This window comes from Esox lucius, chromosome 2 (assembly GCF_011004845.1).
Source record: "Esox lucius isolate fEsoLuc1 chromosome 2, fEsoLuc1.pri, whole genome shotgun sequence".
Taxonomy (NCBI): Eukaryota; Metazoa; Chordata; class Actinopteri; order Esociformes; family Esocidae; genus Esox; species Esox lucius.
In genome coordinates this window covers 7346507-7366023 of record NC_047570.1, presented here as the reverse complement: position 1 = coordinate 7366023, position 19517 = coordinate 7346507, and the positions used below count along the sequence as shown (strand labels likewise).

The 19517-nt window shown below is 44.2% G+C and overlaps 1 protein-coding gene across 2 annotated transcripts in view; it reads right to left on the bottom strand.

Moving 5' to 3' along the window:
* Positions 1-19517, bottom strand: part of dok4 (docking protein 4) — a 68434-nt gene that overhangs the window by 18912 nt on the left and 30005 nt on the right. The window contains exons 2-3 of one of the 2 annotated variants that reach the window (XM_020051933.2): positions 16497-16582; positions 10041-10330 (exon numbers count right to left, since the gene is read on the bottom strand). In XM_020051933.2, the coding sequence (XP_019907492.1) occupies positions 10041-10106 (66 nt within the window). In that variant the 5' untranslated portion in view covers positions 10107-10330; positions 16497-16582. The remainder of the gene's footprint in view (positions 1-10040; positions 10331-16496; positions 16583-19517) is intronic. The other variant, XM_010891394.3, reaches the window with a different exon arrangement.

Genomic DNA, 19517 nt, shown 5'->3' with positions numbered 1-19517 from the left:
AAAGAAAGAGTAACTGTAAAGAATCAATAATAAAAGAGCCAATTGGAATGCTACCTTGCCTTAGAGAGCAGAATACATGATTAATTGGACTGCCCCCCCCAAACAAAAAAGTCTGACCATATGCAATATCAGTGAGAATGGCCTCGCGATACAGAGGGGCTGCAACGGGCTCTCAGCAGAAGACGGGATATGTACCCACAATCCCAGAAAATGAGGTGGAGAACGGAACAATACTTCAAAACCTTCGGCCAAATGTATGACCAGATATTTCTCTCAAGTCATACAGATCCACAAACTATTTTAAAACAAATGAAAGACTGATAATCTTCTGGTTCTGTTGAGTGAAATCACAGCAGCAAGATTAGTGAACTGTTGCAATGAGAATCAGCAGATCACAAACAGCCCTGCACACAAAACCAACACTTATCTCTTCATTTATTTCCTCTTGTCGATACATACAGTATCTGAACAAGACTGTGCATTGCTAACAATCCTTTTGAAATGTCTGCGTAATGGTTACTTTTTTCTTTTTTTTACCGCCATATTTATGGATTTATTAATTATTATTTATTAATGAATCTTTCTTATTTTCCACTTGCTAGGCAATGTAAAGTAATGTTTCCCATGTCAATAGAACCCTTAAAACTGAGAGAGGGAGAATGAGCGAGAGAGAGAGTGATTGTGTATGAGCGACTCAGAGGCGGGACATTAATTAGTAGGGCATGAGTAAGGAACTATTGATCTCCTATCTCCCCTGTGTGGCCGATAAGAGAATGTGAAAAGGCAAGTCACACACTTAAGGATAGTGGGATCCGGCTCAGCATTCCTTCAAGGGTTATCAGTGATCAATATGGCAGCCATTACACCCCTTTAAGAATCCTTTCACGGAAAGATATCGGAGTTCTTGTTTGAAATGATCAGAAACACAACAAATCCATACACTTCATGCATTAGACCCACAGATGTACAAGTAGAACATCAAACTCTGTCAATACATTTAACTGAACTACAACGCCAGTTCTAATGGTTCCATTTCTATGCCCACACACACACATCTTGCACCACTAGTGTATCTGCCTGTACAGCGGCCCTGCTTCTGTACTTAGACTAATTGGCCCCACCCTTGTTCTCCTTCCCGTTCCTGGCTTGCTGCTCCCCCCTTAAGGGGCCAGCGCTAGAGGCAGTTAGCCTACATTAATCCCCCTAGCTCCCAGGAGGCACAGGCTGTCAAAGCGGCCCAGCTCGGCCCACACTAGTTTGACTTAAATCTATAAGAATTGTCTGAACTTGAGAAACCAATGTTTTGAGCTCCCCCACAAGGCTGGCAGTTTGAAGTGGTGAACAAACAGAACCACAAATCAGTCTTGTGTCAGCCTAATATCCAGCTAGGGGCAATCTACGCATTGTGCCGTCTGCTCTGTTTATACAATGGAGAGGATATGATTATAGAAACATCCAGAGGTTATTTGTGAGCTCCCATTCTGTTCTGCAACTGCGGTGGTAATCAGTCTAGCAATTACATGGTCATACTGACATTCCCCTGTAAACAGACGATGGAAGGTCAGAACAAGGAGAGATTAGGACATAGATACTAAGATAGTCTTCCAGAAGATGCTGCATAGCCTGAGTCTGCTGTGAATCCGTTGAACCCGACTCCTTCAGGTTGGAATTTGACATTGAACCCATCCTGGCAGACATGTTTGTATACACCCAATCTCCTTGGCTGCTCCCCTTCCTCCCTAGTCAACGAATCAGCTGATTCCCCCCCCCCTTGATTGGGTGTCTTAAGATGTCCCTCATGGTCTGCTTATGAATCAGGGCACAGTCAAGTGGGGTGGCAGGGACGCAATTAAGAGCGCTCCTCCGCAGAGGCTGGAAGAGGTGAGGAGAGGGCCTGCTTGCGCAGCGCAACCGCTCTGGACCGAGTGCCAACAGGAGCAGAATGCTAAACAGACTCAGATTAGCCAGATTCGTCGGCTGCAATTGAACTAAAACACAACAGGAGTGGGAGGCGGAGAGGGAGAAAGTGAAAGGGAGACAGAGTGAGGGGAGCTGAGACGAGGAAGAGAGAGAGCTAATTAGCCTCCACAGAGGAGTGCGAGGGTGGGTGGGTGGTTGTGGGGGTGCCTGACGGGTCTTCGCAGACGAAAGAGAAAAGCAAGAACTGGGGGGGGGGGGGGGGGGGGGGGCTAGAGGGGGGCTAGAGGGGGGCTAGAGGGGGGTGGGTGGTCGAAGAGAGGAAGGGCAGTGACAGAGGAGAGCAGTGGTCCGGAACGTCTCTGCTAGGCTGCTGAGGAGAGAGATGGAGAGGCCAGCTGTTTAGCCCCAGGAGCCCAGAGTGGCAGTACACTCACAGGGTTTTGGCAGGAGAGGCAGGTGACTGTCTAGGTACATGTTTGACAGGGACAGGAGCCAGAGTGTGTTTGTGTGCTCGTTCCAGGCAGTGTGAACAGAGTAGGCTGGTGGCGAGAGAGCTGGACGGGTTGCACAACAACCTGTTGTGTTTACACAGTGTTTAGGGAATGTGTGCACATAATTAGTTCACATGTCTGTTTAACTGGGGTGAGCATACATATTTTCAGAGCTGGAATCTGTGTAGGCATGTGTTATTCCTACATCACTGCTGGTATGCATGTGTTATAGTAGTGGAGAAATGTTCCCCCTAAAACCCACAAGGCTTTAAAAAGCATAAAACTTCATAATCAGGAAATTGTGAAATGTTTCACAGCAAGAAAACATTAACCAGGCCAGGTTTAGTTTCTAAGACACCAGGCAAGTTGGACCACTGTCCCTCAAGCTAGCACAACAACAGCTAACAATACAGAGCTATTTTTTCTTTGACGCTAATGTGGACTCACACATGGCATAGCAGAGCTTTAGAAGAAGCAGGAATACCTCTGCAAATATCATTGGAGCAACATAAGCAGCAGGTTATGACAGTGACGGTATTAAGTGTCATAATACAAAGCAGCTGGGGAAAATCGACTAACAATTAGGAAGAACATATGTGAAATAAAGAGAGAGCGATAGAAAGAGGGAACAAGAGAAGATGCTTTCTGTAAGTACAGGCAGAGAGAAGGCGAAGACAACAGAAGGAGCTGATGAATTGTAGAAAACAAACAAGAGTGAGATAATGAGACAGAACCCAAGGAATGAAGGCATAAAAGAAGCCGTCACAAGGTGGGGGGCAGAGAGAAAGCGGAAAAAGAGATAGAGAGCAAAGGACAGACGGGGTGAGTGAGAGTGTAAACTACACTCAGGTAATCCACTGCTCGCGTTCCCCAGGGAGCTATGTGTCACAACCCCCACGCTGCCACGGTAACCACAATCTTGCTGAGTGCACACTTCCTAGCGACTCCATGAAAGACCCATGAAGGAGAGAGACGAAGAAGGCAAGGAAAAGAAAGAGACAAGCTTTACTACCGTGGAGTGGGGGGGGGGGTCCTGCTTGGGTCAGAAACCCAAGACCCTGCATCCCGTAAAAATTCCAGTCAGAGACAAGAACACACTTAATGCCATACGAGACACAAGGAAACAGATAAATGGTGCCGGAGGGATGAGTGAGGTTCAGAGCTGGGACTGGGGATGCTGCAGGACGAACTGGACGGACTGAAGAGATGATAGGAGAGTCATTGTGGTTCGGGGCTACAAGAGAAGGGTTCAACCGGAGGCTCTCTTAGGGATTATTTGACAACGCCCCAGAGCATCATGAACATGCATGCACACCACCATAAAAGATAGTGTAGCATACCCCAGCTGGGTGAGAATGCAGTGAGTGTGTGTGTCTGATGTAAGCGTGTGTAGGCAGGTAGGCGTAGCGTATCAAATCATGCCTAGAGGCGGATCCCAGCTGTAATTCCAGTCTCCTAGGGGTAGGTACTGAGAGTTAAAGACTCCAGGATCTTAAGCACAACCAATTCGTAACACTCTACAAAATGGATTCAGAACATACATCCTTTTTTTCTACTTCTTTTTCTCTCAGAAACAAGGAGCCATTTTGGCTTGTGAGAACTATAAAACTACTGGCTAAAATGATATAAAATTCTGGGGCCATATTGATAACACAACCGTAAATATATATGTCTTTATTTGACGTTTACTTAGAAAATATTTGATTTAGGTAGCGGTAGTTTCGATGCAAAAAAAATCACAAATCGCACTAGACTTACTAGTGCTTACTAATACTTGAATAGGGCCTAATGTTTTATATTCATTTTTCGTTGGTGTATATGCTTTACTGCACACACATTCTGGAACATTGTCTACTTACCGTGCTAACCAAACACTTCAGTGCAAAAGATCAACTGTCTGTTCACAAGTCAAAATCGACAGTACGTTATTAACCCCACTTCTTTTCTAATGCATAGTGTAAAATACTTGAAATAATAGCCTCTCTAACAGGCCCAATTTAATGAGGGTTGTGCTTGGTAATTTGTCGTAGGCCATCTATCGCTACAAATATCAACCATCATGCCCAGAAAAGGTCAGGAATTTACTCTGCAATGGTTACAGAAAAATTTATTATGTTCATAAATGAAATAGTGTCTGCTTGAGAAATCCCAGAAGGCCTATTCATACCACAACCATCTGTGCAACCATTAATAAACAACATTATGGATTGGATGGTAAAGAGCAGAATTCTTGAAATATCATACATTTACTACAGTGACGTGGTTCTAATTGAACGAATAAATGAAATACTGATAAACAGTCGCTGCCTTGTGAGTATGATACCAACACATGCATCCTGTGTCCTTTGATCATCCATGAGATGTTTCTAGAACTTGATTGGAGTCCACCTGTGGCAAATTCTATTGATTGGACACGATTTAGACAGGCGCACTCCTAGTTCAGGTTCCACATATCACAGTGCATTTCAGAGCAAAAACCAAGAAATTAAGTCCAAGGAAATTTCTGTAGACCTCGGAGATCAGATGTATTGCCTGTCAAAATTGCTCCTGGGAAATTGTAATGGTTTAGCACAGAAGGCTCCAATATTTTGAAATGGAAGAAGTTTGGAACTTCAAGACTTCTAAGACTCTTTCTAGAGTCTTGCCAAACTAAATTATCGGGCAAGAATGGCCTTGGTCATGGAGGTGAATAAGAACTAAATGGCCACTCAAACAGAGCGGAGATCAGTTTCTCTGATTCTTGGTCACCCCACAAACTTTTAGGCCTGAATGCCAAGGTAAGTCTGGCATAAATAAGGTGCCGATCATACCCTAAGTAGTCCCATCCCTATGGTGAAGCATAGTGGTTAGGAGCATCATGCTATGGATAGTCTTCTCAGCTGCAGGAACTGGTTGATGGGTTAGGAGGCAAGATGAACAGAGGAAATTACAGAGAGGTTAAAGGAAAATAAACTCAATAAACAGCAAACAAGATCTCAGACTGGGCCGAAGATTTGTCTATCGGCACAACAATGAGACAAAGCATGCAACCAAGACGACGCTGGAGTGGATGTCCTTGAGTGGCCCAGCCAAAGCCTGCACCTAATTTGAACAACTTTGTGGAGACCTGAAGATCACAGTTCAACGATGCTCCCCTTCGATTTAACAGAGCTTCAGAATCTCTGCAAGAAAGAATGAGAGAATCTGCCCAAATCTAGATGTGCAATGCTAATAGAGGTATAATACTTAAAGCTGTGATCTCTGCCAAAGGTGTTTCTACAACGTAATGAAAAAAGTATCTGTATTACAGCTGAGCGATGCGACTGTAATACAGAAACAGAAAATTAGGCTTAAGCCTCCAAAATAACACAGGTGTGCATTATTTTACATTATCACATATCAAAACAATGAATGATTAGGAAAAATTTGTTTCTTATTAGGTTAATGCATGGCTGCATAGAATTTTAGGGGAAGATTATTATTATGGAAACAAAAGTGCAGTCAAATAGTTGTGAATCCCAATCATGCAACACATTGTGGCAATTTCCATGCACACACAAATTTACTTTACAAGCTTCTTGCTAGGAATACTACCCCATCCACAGTATGAGGCTTTAAAGGGTCACTTCACCCTGAGGGGACCTTAGGTAGGGTGCATCATGTATGAGAGATTTCTAAGGCAGTGAGATCAGTATCACACATAATTGGCTAGAAGGAGCGAGTAATGTTTTATGTGAATAAAACCCCCCACAGTATTACGTCACTGCATGGATTATAGGGTTACGTGAACTGAAAAATGAATGTAGTCACATTTTGATTAATTTCACTAAGCCTTTATGTTATACCCTTTTTGAAGTTGAATGTGTCATAGTTGTCCTTGATTGATAGAGCTATTGAATATACCTGTCAGCTCATATATTTAGATATGTACAAGGTGTCAACATTCTTCCTCTTTCTTATTGTTGGGGAGCCCATCGTCAAATCCATTACCAACCATTACCAACCATTATCCATTACCTATATTTTTTTTGGACAAGCAGTCCAAGAGCTTACTGAAAGGATGCAATGTAGGCCATTGATGGGTAGGTGCACAAACGTTAATGTTTTGTATTTGTCAACTTGTCTAACATTTCTCTGCTTCCACAGCTTTATAGTATAAACTTGCACACAAGATATTAGATTTTCTTTTTTTTTATAAATTGTAAAAACGTGTTTTTGCTTTGTCATTATGGGGTAATCTGTATAGACTGACGGAAAATCATTCAAATGTATAAATTAAGTCTAACACAACAAAATATGGAGAAAGTCAAAGGGGATATGATTCCATTCCGAGGGCACTGTATATCGAAGTATCAAAGTAGAGAAAACTCTTGAGTAAATGGGACACAAAGTGATAGCATAAAATATTTATTTTCACATGTGTAGTTAACCTCCCATCATACTTAGGCTCATGCATAAAACGTTGGCTGTGTAGTCCCAGTTGCACATTATTTTGGCTACCATAGTTGAAAGAAGATATTCATTTTTTTAAAAGGCACATTTGGCAGGAGAATCAGTAATGATTAAAACTGTATTCTAGACACTAGTCAAATATAAGGCTAACATATTTTAAAGCTCTGCTGACAGCTCATTTTGGCCCAATGCACATTAAAGAACAAGATTGGTGGGGCAACTGATACAGGTATATACAGTGGGGAGAACAAGTATTTGATACACTGCCGATTTTGCAGGTTTTCCTACTTACAAAGCATGTAGAGGTCTGTAATTTTTATCAGAGGCACACTTCAACTGTGAGAGACGGAATCTAAAACCAAAATTTTTTAAATAATTAATCTGCATTTTATTGCATGACATAAGTATTTGAATACATACCAACCAGTAAGAATTCCGGCTCTCACAGACCTGTTAGTTTTTCTTTAAGAAGCCCTCCTGTTCTCCACTCATTACCTGTATTAACTGCACCTGTTTGAACTCGTTACCTGTATAAAAGACACCTGTCCACACACTCAATCAAACAGACTTCAACCTCTCCACAATGGCCAAGACCAGAGAGCTGTGTAAGGACATCAGAGATAGAATTGTAGACCTGCACAAGGCTGGGATGGGCTACAGGACAATAGGCAAGCAGCTTGGTGAGAAGGCAACAACTGTTGGCGCAATTATTAGAAAATGGAAGAGGTTCAAGATGACGGTCAATCTCCCTCGGTCTGGGGCTCCATGCAAGATCTCACCTCGTGGGGCATCAATGATCGTGAGGAAGGTGAGGGAGCAGCCCAGAACTACACGGCAGGACCTGGTCAATGACCTGAAGAGAGCTGGGACCACAGTCCCAAAAAAAACCATTAGTAACACACTACGCCATCATGGATTAAAATCCTGCAGCGCCCGCAAGGTCCCCCTGCTCAAGCCAGCACATGCCCAGGCCCATCTGAAATGGGAGAAGGTCATGTGGTCTGATGAGACAAAAATAGATATTTTTGGTCTAAACTCCACTCGCTGTGTTTGGAGGCAGAAGATGGATGAGTAAAACCCCAAGAACACCATCCCAACAGTGAAGCATGGAGGTGGAAACATCATTCTTTGGGGATGCTTTTCTGCAAAGGGGACAGGACGACTGCACCGTATTGAGGGGAGGATGGATCGCGAGATATTGGCCAACAACCTCCTTCCCTCAGTACGAGCATTGAAGATCTTCCAGCATGACAACGACCCGAAACACACAGCCAGGGCAACTAAGGAGTGGCTCCGTAAGAAGCATCTCAAGGTCCTGGAGTGGCCTAGGCAGTCTCCTGACCTGAACCCAATAGAAAATCTTTGGAGGGAGCTAAAAGTCCGTATTGCCCGGCGATAGCCCCAAAACCTGAAGGATCTGGAGAAGGTCTGAATGGAGGAGTGGGCCAAAATCCCTGCTGCAGTGTGTGCAAACCAGGAAACAGGAAACGTATGATCTCTAATTGCAAACAAAGGTTTCTCTACCAAATATTAAGTTCTGCTTTTCTGATGTATCAAATACTTATGTCATGCAATAAAATGCAAATTAATTACTTAAAAATCATACAATGTGATTTTCTGCATTTATGTTTTAGATTCCGTCACTCACAGTTGAAGAGTACCATGATAAAAATTACAGACCTCTACATGCTTTGGAAGTGGGAAAACTTGCAAAATCATCAGTGTATCAAATACTTGTTCTCCCCACCGTATGATGCCATGGGGCTGTTTTGCTTCCAAAAGCCCTGGGAACCTTGGTAGAATACATATCATCATAGACCCTCTGTCAAGTACCAGAAGATTTTAGAACTCTACCAGGAGGCCAACACTAGGTCATCTTTGGATCTTCTACAAAGACAGTGATTCCTAAACATTCCTCAAGACCCACACAAAAACGTTTAACTTACCCCAGAATCAAGTTGTTGCGATGGCCATCCCATTCCCCTGAACTAAATCCCATTAAAAAGCTTAGAGGTGAGCTGAAGAGAGTCTACAACGAGAGGTTCCGCATTAATGAATGATCTTTGCAAACTAGTGTTTTGAGGGTTGGCATGTTAGCTACCTGGTTTAGCCAGCTTACGCCAGGCTAATTGAGAACACAAAACTTTTAACAATACTTTCTAATCCCATCTATGGACTGATAATTTCCAAAATTCTGATTCATAGCTAAATAGCAAATGTACATGTTTAGTGCCATTACCTTTTACCTTTTAGTTCCATCTTCAATTGATTAAAGATAGCCCTGATCTAAGGGAATCAATACTGACCGCTGAATATTCCTCAGAATACATAAATTACATCACCCCTATGCCTGTGTAGTGGTCATACTCATAACCTTTTAAATGGTTTCATACACTAATATATGTTGAGTTATGAAGTTAAGAACAACAAACTAGTTGGAGAAGGCTGTTCCCTGAAAATATACAATTACATTTTGTATCCTTAATCTTGTTACCACAACTTGGAGCATAAATGTCATAACTTACAATGCAGTTACAACCATATTTAACTACCTGCGATACATGGGTATCATACCAAAATATAAACCACAGACAGTTATTGAATATAAGAACTGGGGACCCAAAGTGGCGAAATATGTGAAACGTGAGTGACGGTAGGCAGTTTTGGTGGATGCATTAAAGCAAATGATATAATGATATTAAACATTCTACATCCACCTGTACATGTTATAAACTTTGATTAAGGAAATTATAATAAATAAAAAAGCAATTGCTCTCCTCCACCAAAACAAATAGCACAACACTGGAGAGGAAAAACACAAATGTAATCAGGCAGCCTCGGCAAATCTGACTCATTCTCATAAGTGTATTAGTATGTGATTTAATTTGTCTTCATTGACATATGATTAATCTGACTCATTTCCAAAAGTCTAATTTCAAAATTCCTCACGTCATCCAGTCCTGACTCATACACATTAGCATAGTGTATAGTCTAGTGATATGCATACTTCATGTTCATATCCATAGCGGTGAAGAGAAAAATCAATGAATACATCTACCAACTCAATTTCACTACAGAAAAACGTCTGCCTGTTATTCCCCATCACATCCTATCGGCAGACACGCAAATACACAATTGTACGTCCTGGACCCCGCCCCCCCCATAAAAAAAGAAAAAATAACTTGGCATTTGACTTACCCCCAGTTTCCGACTGCGCATGCGTACGTATCCCTGCTTGACGATGTCGTTGAAGTTGGAGGCCATCTCTGTGGGAGCTGGGACCTGCTGGGGCCCAGTGGGGCTAGCATCCAGTCCTTCAATCCAGCCTGCACCTAGTCTTCCTCTTTCCCCAGCCCCACCCCTCCGCCTCCCCCTCCCCTCGTCCAAATCAGCCACGTGTTTTGGGGGTTCAGGTCCTGCTGCGGTTCACAATGTTCCCCGCCTCACTCCTTCTCTGTCGCAGCTCGTCATTCCTTGGGTGGCGGTCCCTGGAGACAGGGAGAAGGGGAGACAGGGAGAAGGAACGGGGGGATCCATTATTCATTAAAGTGACATGAGAGAATGGCGACGGCGGCTTGCAGACACACGCAACACTGAGCTTCATTATTCATTGCTTTTGGCAGAGACCATTATTGAGGGCAAGTACGTAGCGTGGCTTCTGTGACATATCATTCTGCATGCTGTACTGTACACGGTCTGTGTTGGAGCCACAGAAACTACTGTTAGAATAGGCGACAGGTAGCCTAGTAGCTGGAGAGCAGGGCCATAAAAGCAGCTGGTTCAAATCCATGTGCAGCCATGTTGTAAAAGGGACCCTAACAGCTCCTGTGAGCTGGTCTGGATAGGAGCGTCTGCTAAATGACTAAAATTTCAAATATAACAGATTTGAAAGCAGAGGTTGTTCCAGAGATCTTCCCTCCTATTCAAGCAAAATGAAACCATCAGTGTAATGAGGAGCCCTTTAAACCAAAACAGATCGTCTTACTTTATTGAATGCTTTCTGAAAAACCCAAAAAGATACTTTAAGAGTGACTGAAATCAAAAGAACGTTGGTTGGTTAGGCGATCCATCATGGATATTTCCTAAAATGAGCCAGATGTATTTGACCCAGTATTGAGAGCAGCCATGCATTAAGCTGAGCTCTACATTGAGGGGATGTGGGTAGAGGGACTCAATAGTAATTTAATTTCAGTTGCATCATTGCCCCTATGCAGACATTCAAACACACACATCTATTTTACATATTAATATACTACTTGATAAGGACTCCAAACATAATTCCCATACAAAATATAATTTTTGCCATAAAACACCACCATAAACCAAAAAACCTAACCGTAATGCTAATTCTAACCACAAATCCTAACCCAAACTTACATGAACCCGAATTCTAACCCTACGCCCAATTGTAACTGCCTAAACATCTGCAGGGAATTTTGGGTCCTCACAAGGATAGTACAACATGAAAACACACAAACACACACACAGAAGCAGCATGTACACACAAAGACACGCACAAATAAAAACAGAGACACGCAGATAAACACAGATGGACATAAACACCGCTAGGGGCATTACAGGCAGGCGGAGTATCTCCTATGACCACATGACGCCAATGTCAGTGTTCTGCTCGCTGGGGCACAAATCAGTGTGGTGCATCTTCCCCTGAGGAGCCAGCGCTAAATCTCCCTGACTACGGCGGAACAGAGACATTAAAGTTTAACAAGGACCTCATTAGCCAGGACAGAGCCAGGCTAATCAGTCACAGCACTGTTGGTTTAGCAAAGTGTCTCGCACACAATGGGGAGGGAGCTGAAACGCACAAACACCTTACAGACCAAATAGATACTCATTAAAACATTTCGAAAGGCCAGCACATCCAGCATACTGCACTGAAACACTGCCGACGGCTTCTATTCCAGTCCCCCTTGTGCTGGTTGTGAATCCACAGTCACTAACCTGGCTTGCAAAGCTCATCACTCTAAGAAAGTAGTACTTGGCACAGACATGCGGCTGGAAACAAGATTAATATAGGTTGGCTGTATGAGTGGAGGATTCGTACGCGGGTGAGACTGTCTCAATGTTAGCATTCTGGAAGCCGTTTGAGACACACTTGATGTGCCATTATGTCTTGGTGGAAGGCCATCCAATCCCGTGAAAGCTTTTCAAATGAGACAAACGTGAACCCTGTCAAGATAAAAATAGCTCCCAGGGCCAAGCTCGGACGAGCAAAGCAGCAGTGTTCAAGTGGAGGGTGACTGGATGGTGGCAAGCCCCCTGCCCAATGAACACGCATCACAGCTACATTTACCCATTACAAACACGGGTGATGATCCGCGTAGCCTGGGGGTTGTGCCCCGGGGGGAACATCAATAGCGCGCACAATGAGGATGAGCTTATCAAAACCTGATGCAAATAACAAAAAGGACAAGCCATTGATTGTGATCTGGGCCGATTAATTCCATGCTAACCCCTACAGCTAAACACCAGGGGCCCCGTTCCAGAGCCTCCGACCCCCCGCCCTGGTCCCATAATCATGGAGATGTGCTGAGTTACCCTTTTCGCGATCGATACACATCAGCAGCTTTACTCCCCGAGACGGACAGGACAGCGAAACGCTCTGGGGTGATGTATCGGTGAGCAACACATTTGCATTAACGTCTACTTCGCATTGTCCACATGGGGAGACATACTCCCGCCCACACGTCATCTTTTCAGCACTGAAATCCCTGCTCCATTGTGCTCTGTACTCGGTGTATTATGTGATGGAGCTTAGCCACCAGGCTTGCGCGGAGCTTGGCGGCAGGATTCTAGGGACAAAACAACCAGCCAGACAGAACGACAGCCAGACAGTCACTTCTTTGCAATGCACGGTTAGGACAGTGGGGGAGTATCATCTGGGACCCAGGTGCCTGGGATGGTAATAGGCAGATAATGAATTCAGAGATGAGTAAATCCCACTTCGCCCCTCTCCCAAAGAACGCGATACAACAAACATCTTGTTGAGGGGGGGGGGGCTGGGGGAGGCCAGGGAGGGTGTTTTAATGAAGGCGAGGCAATAACACCTGTTCTGGTTGTAAGTGTAGCTTGAGACAAAAGGCTTGCAGACAGGCCTGTCTCTAGGAACAGAGTGGCTTGATAACAGGCTGCTTTGATGAGAGCCTGCCGGGTGTCGTCTGTTCTCCTCTTCTCTTAGAGGACGAGTTATTTCACACAGCTGGCCTCCAAAAAGCTCTTCCTAAAGAAGATCCGCTTCTCTCAGCCGCAGGAATTCAGAAGTTGCACAGCATACAAAGTGACTCCACAATGTTTCACCTGTTTCAACCAACCAGGGGAATGCCACGCAAAAAAAGCTCAATTCAAATGGTTCAAAACGCCATTCAGTAAATCCACTGTAGCCATGGGAACCTTAACGTGTCTTCCCTAAACGCCCTGTCTATGCTATCGGTGGAAAGAGAATACAATAAAAAGCACACTGTCGGAAAGCGGGGAGATATGCCGTGCTTTGAATAACAATATGGACCCTGGCATGCCTGTGGAGCCAGATCTTATAGCATGCTGCGCCAGCCAGGGAAGCCAATGCAGAGAGGAAGACAAGGAGCTTTGTCATGTCTGACGTCTGTTCCCAGACGACTACTTGTACCCATCAGCAGTGCGAAACCTACTGTGCCCCGATCTGTGAATGTTTCAACACTAGATTGTCTTTTCCTGATATTGTCATCTTTGAAAAGGCAAGGTGAGGCAAACTCTACTGTAAAAGGATGTTGTGAAATGCACTTCCCCCTTCTCAATTAATGACCGACCATCCTGGCTATTTCTCCTCTGTGTCGTTTCGTTGATGCCAGAGTTCAAAACTGATTCCAATGCCCAGTCGGAGGAAAGCAGCCTCCACAACACAGAAAGCCAGAAGCCAGAGGGTCGAGTCTGACTCGAGTCACAATTTTCAGGACTTGTGACTTTGCTTGATTAAAGTAGGAAAATGACTTGACTTGACTTTGACTTGAGAACAAGTTACTTGAGACTTGACTTGAAGTGGAAGACTCGACAATGACTTGAACTTATAATAAACAAACAGAAATAAAATTATTTTACATGTTGTGACATCAGCACCACTAATCAGCGTATGTGCCTTTAACGCTCCACAATTCAAACCGCGCCAAACATGGCAGACAGTAACGTTAGTCGAGCTCCACAATTAGTATCGTTTGGATACAAGGACTTTGAACTGGACCGTGTGAATAAAAAAAGATTTGCCAGATGCAAAATATGCAACAACGTCAAATTTCATTCGTTATTTTAAGAACCACAAGGAAAGGTAAGAAAGTAATCTCTTTATATTCAGTTTCACTAAGATCTATAACGATTAAGTTACTAATGTAATGAATTAATCTTTTGTTTGTCATAATTTGGCCTTGGTTGCATATTATGTTTGTTTTTTTCTTGTTAGAAATGTGATCATTATCATTACTGAATACGTCTGGTAAATAGATGTAAGGGAATTTGACTATAACAGTGGCATAGCCTGAATTTTGATGTTGATGGGCATCTTAAAATGAGCGGGCATGTATATAACACGTAGGCTATAATGTCTGTATTAAATGTGGGCATTTTCAAGTGTTTGTGGACTGCGTGTGGAAACTAAAAAGCATTGTGCTTACACCATAACAGTTAACTTTACTGCATGAAAGGCTAACATGGAGGCACCGATGTGATTACTAGCACCTAAACATTTCGAAGAGTTTTTTTTTTTTACTCATACAGACAAGAATAATTACAGTGTAATTACATATTAGGCAGTTTTTTGGTCACAATAATTAGTTTATAAGGTTGTTATTATTAGCCCTTATTACATGGATTGGCTGAATTCCAGTGCAGAATGCGTGTTATTTCTTGATAACAGACCGTTGCCATGAAAAACAGCGCGATGCCATGAACGCAGCAGGATTCTAACCAGAGACGGAACGGACTATTTTCTTTAGAGGAAGCAATACAATCGTTTTTAAATCAATAAATTCCTTTTGAAATCAATATTTTGTGTCAAATTATTGATTTATTTGGTAGGTAGCCATGTAATAAGCGAATTAAGGTATTGCGAGGCGGTTGTTATAGCGAATACAACCCTTCAGGCTGATTCAAGATCCCTCCGCTTCGTCCCCCCCAAAAATTGTTCCGCGGAGGAGAAAAATATTTGATTTTGAAATCGAGCTTCGCACCGAGCGCACGTCAGAAACAGAGGACAGTGTGTGTGTGTGTTCATCTCTTTATTACTGTGACTTGACTTGAAACTTATAAGGACTCGACTTGACTTGCTTAGGGTGAACCCTTGACTTGACTTGCTTGATTTATCTGAACTTTGACCTGAGACTTGACTCGAGACTTGATGGTTAAGACTCGAGACTTGCTTGGACTTGACCATGTGTGACTTGTCCCCATCTCTGCCAGAAGCTATGTTTGACCCCTTGACCGGTTCAACTGAGAGAGGGGTTGGTTAGGGTAAGGCATGTATGTTAAACATATCAGTGAGAGTTTATGACCATTCAATTAGCTTTTCACCCTACAGCATGGAATCATTCTGAGCCAGCAACACACAGGGCACGGCATAAATAAGGTCACTTCACACTGGTTGAAAATCAGAGGAGCAACTCAACTGGATTTTACTGTGCAGGGAAAGAAAGAGATTCAACACCTACATTCAGTCAGTGGGAGTCTAAGATTGCTGATTCGCTGGCAGGAGGAGAGAACGTAGGAAGTTAAGCGCATGCTTGGGGCAAAATGTGTGTAGGCACAAAGGCCTGTGTCAAGTTTGGGTGTTATAAGCAAGGGCATGTTTATTGTGGTACTCTCTGAGTTACCTTGAGGCTAAGAAGCAAACTGTGTTAAAGAACTTTGTTTAAAATGGAGTCGAGGGGTTTAGGGCTAGTAATTATCTGGGGGTACAGCGTTTAAACTGACGTGCAAAGGGGAGTGGCTACAACATCGTAACTACATCAGTTCCTGTTATAGACGGACACCTTGGCATCTGTACTCCAAAAGGTGAACGGTCTCTCTCTGTATGTCAATAAGCTGACAGCTGAGCTCAGTGGCGCAGAGCTGCAGCCGGTACTGCTTGAAACTGCTGTCTCTTGTGAATCCAATTCCCCCATGTCCCCATCTCTCTTTCAGCTGTGTCCATCCCAGCTTCATCAAATCCCCATAGCACCAGGTGTGCCCAGGGCAGATTCATCTAATGCCAGGTGTGCCTATCTCAGCAGAATTAGGTCATGCAACATTAGGCTCAAGACAAAGCCAGATATGACAATTTTCTCTCTGCGAGCGACACAGTGTGAGAGGGATGGGACAGAAAGGTGGGGGAGGAGGGCGTGAGCAACAGAAAAAAAGGTTGACTGTCACCGTTCTGTCAATTCCACAAGCGACTTCACTCCCATTCCCTGAGAAAGAGTTTGCGGGGTGAGAAGAATGGAGCATTCCAGACATCGATTAGGCGTACAGGCTGAGTGGCGACAGCCTGGCCTGATGCTCCGGTGCTTTCTTGGGGTTGTGTGTGCTTGTGCATTGTTACAGGAGCACAAAGCGTGGTAGTGTGTAAGCTTTGGGCATTTTACTAAAGAAAACAGGGAAACAGGATGAAGGAAACAAAAAACAAAATGGTATTACATAAATTAGGAGAACATGGACGAGGTGGCGTTCAGCTGTTGGTGCAGGTTTGACTTGGCAGATGGTGAGGTCCCAGGGTCAGCAGTCTGTGCGGTAAAGAGCAGAAAAAACAGGGCATGATATTTGTTGGTCTTTTTTCCTTCTCCTTTTAAAACTGACCACACCATCCTAATGAGAGTGGGGTGGGTGTGGCCCTCCTAGCTTCCCCTCCAAGATTACAGGTAGCACCTCTCGTGCACTCTCCCAGCACATGCTCTCCAAGGCCCTGGACCTCTGGAGTTGGCGCGCCCTTGCTGGGTGGTGGCGAGATGTGCACAGGACCGTGGCGACTCAGTGTGTTTGTTTGTGTATGTATTTGCGCATGTTAGCGTGTGCGTGTGCATGCGTGTGACCGTGCCGGTGCGCACGTGTGCGTGGGTGTCTCCGCAGAGTTAATAACTTCGCCTCTGTGAGTTTTATGGGTCAGTGACATTTGACAGATTTTCTTTGTGATGTGCCACGGTGTCAACCCGAAGAAGCCAGCATCCATTCAGAGGTGAAGAAAAGACACTTCGCATTCTCTCCTTATCTGACTCAGCCACGAGTCAAAGTCGCCCGTCTCTCTCGTCACCGCTGATTAGTCCATGAGTCTATCTCAGTTTTCTCGTGTCTCGCTCCTTCAGTCGGTTCTATAAATGGGACCCTTATCATTATGAGTCACCCTGCTAACCGTCCACACCTCCAGGGACTCATGTGACAGCCATTCCCAGGGACAAGGGCCGTCATGTTGGGGTGGCATCTTCCCCATGGACCCCTCCCCCTCTCCAGAGCAGCCAGCTGTCAGCGACGCAGGGGGGCAAGTCACAAGCAGCTGGTACACAAGATGGCGGGGGCGCCAGCCAAGTGCCAGGTGGATGGCCCACTAAACATACCCATGAATGTTCCATGAAACGAAAGGAGGGAGAAAAGGCAGAGGAGAGGAGGTGAAAAGGGGCAGACAGAAAGCGAGAGAACTCAGGAACAGGGCAAACGGTGAGCTTCCACTTGTGAAGGTCAGTGAGTCACTGTTGTCGTTGTTCTAATAAGACCCAGTTAGAGGCTCGGCAGGCTGCGTATTCCGTCTTGATGTCATTAATGGAGGCAAACCAACACCCCCGACTATGTCACAGCAGTCTCAGAAGAGGAACTCTTCCAACCTGCCGAAATGTCAGCTCTCTTCCGACACTGTGCAGTTACTTCAGACTAGCAGCATTAGCGCGAGAGACTGTAAACACACACACACACACACACACACACAGCCCCGACCCTACTCCACCAAGAGACACAAACACACAAACGCATGCATGCACTCACGCACGCCACACCAATATTCATTTCACTTCACAAACGTTGTTCCCCCTAGGAAGAAAGCTTTAAAAGCCCTGGGAAAAAACAGTCCCCTCAACTGCCTTCACCCCTCCTTAACTCGCTCTCTTTCTTCACCTCCCTCCCCCTCTACATCTCCATCTCTCCCTCCATCGCTCTCTCGCTACCTCCATCACTCTCTCCTTCATGCGGTCTCTGCTCGTTTAATGAGAATGGAAGGACTGCTGTGGATGAAGGCAGGGGGGTCAGGGAGGATGTGACAAGGAAGAAGAAACAAGGAGAACAAAGAGCTTAGAAAGACAAGGCGCATCTAGAGGTGAGAGTAAGGTAGCTGTCACAGTTATGGCTATTAAAACCCCAAACCAACTTTAGCTTGTAAATTCGTAGCCCCGCAAACACATGAACTGGGTCTGAAACACACACATTAACTCTGTCTTTTAACATGGGGAAGGACATTCACGTTGTCTGTCAGTCTGGATCATGGATCGCTGTGCTGGTATGTCGGCTAAAAAAGACACATGGGACATGACAGAGACTTGACATCTAATGGCTGGTACAGACATTGTCCTGGGGGGTCGTTAGCGCTGCTCTTCTAAGAGAAACAGGAACCAAAATATGGTCGATCTGAATCACCAAGGGGTCACATAACAACCCCTGCCTAAAGCAGAGCGTGGAACAGGACCTGCACTAATTAAGTCCAGCCAATCACGAGTCATTAATATGATCGATCCCCGCCTAAACAAGATTAGAATAATTGATCTTGAATCAATTGCCCCACTCTATCTCGAATTGAACTCTGCTGATTTTGGAACATGTGAATGAGAACTGCAAAGGAGTATGGAGGTAATTTTGGTATTCTGTCCAATTCAATCCGACAGTCTGCCAGTCCTTCTGGGACCCAGAAAGCCAATGAAATGTGGATGTAAAAGTGAGAATCGATGAATGCACAACAGTTTATTAAACTAGCCTTTTGGGTTCTGGTATAGATATTGACATACAAGCAGCAGTGCAGCATTAGGTTAGGCTGGCTGCTCATTGGGCCCGAGGAAGGAATGGCAATGCAAAGCATTTTCCCCAGAGATTAAGAAAATATTGCAAACAATAGTATAACAAAAAAATCCTATACAATAGAATCCAAGGGCACAAACAATTGACAAGTGACGAAATGCAGTAATATAAAAATTTTGGGTTTGAAGGAATTCAGGACAATAATTGGAACGCAGGACTTCATCTTTAATGGCAGTGGGATTGGATTTGAAAGAGACAAAAGGAACAAGGTCAAGGTGCATTTCAACTGCTTTGTTATGTATTTCATTCACTGTGCCATTTGTGTGGTCAAGGACATTTAATGGCGTCTTTGTAGACATTGGCTTTCTGTCGGCCTGGAGCTCTGTCTCCACTGTCAGCAAAGAGAGAATTACCTAAAGGTCCACCGCTGACCTGGGCACGTTGATAAAACAAGCTGAGAGGAAAAAATGGCAGAATACATTAAAAAAAAGAAAAGTGAAAGAGGATTCAGCTGGCCGAATGATTGGTCGAGTGAATTTCCCTTCTGGCAGGCTGGAGAAGGGAAAATACATTGCTCCGACCACCGCTTCTGTAACTGTCAATTGATAGTGTGGACTTCATTGCCCCTATATGTTTTGTTTGCAGCAATGCTATCTAGTTAATACAGTA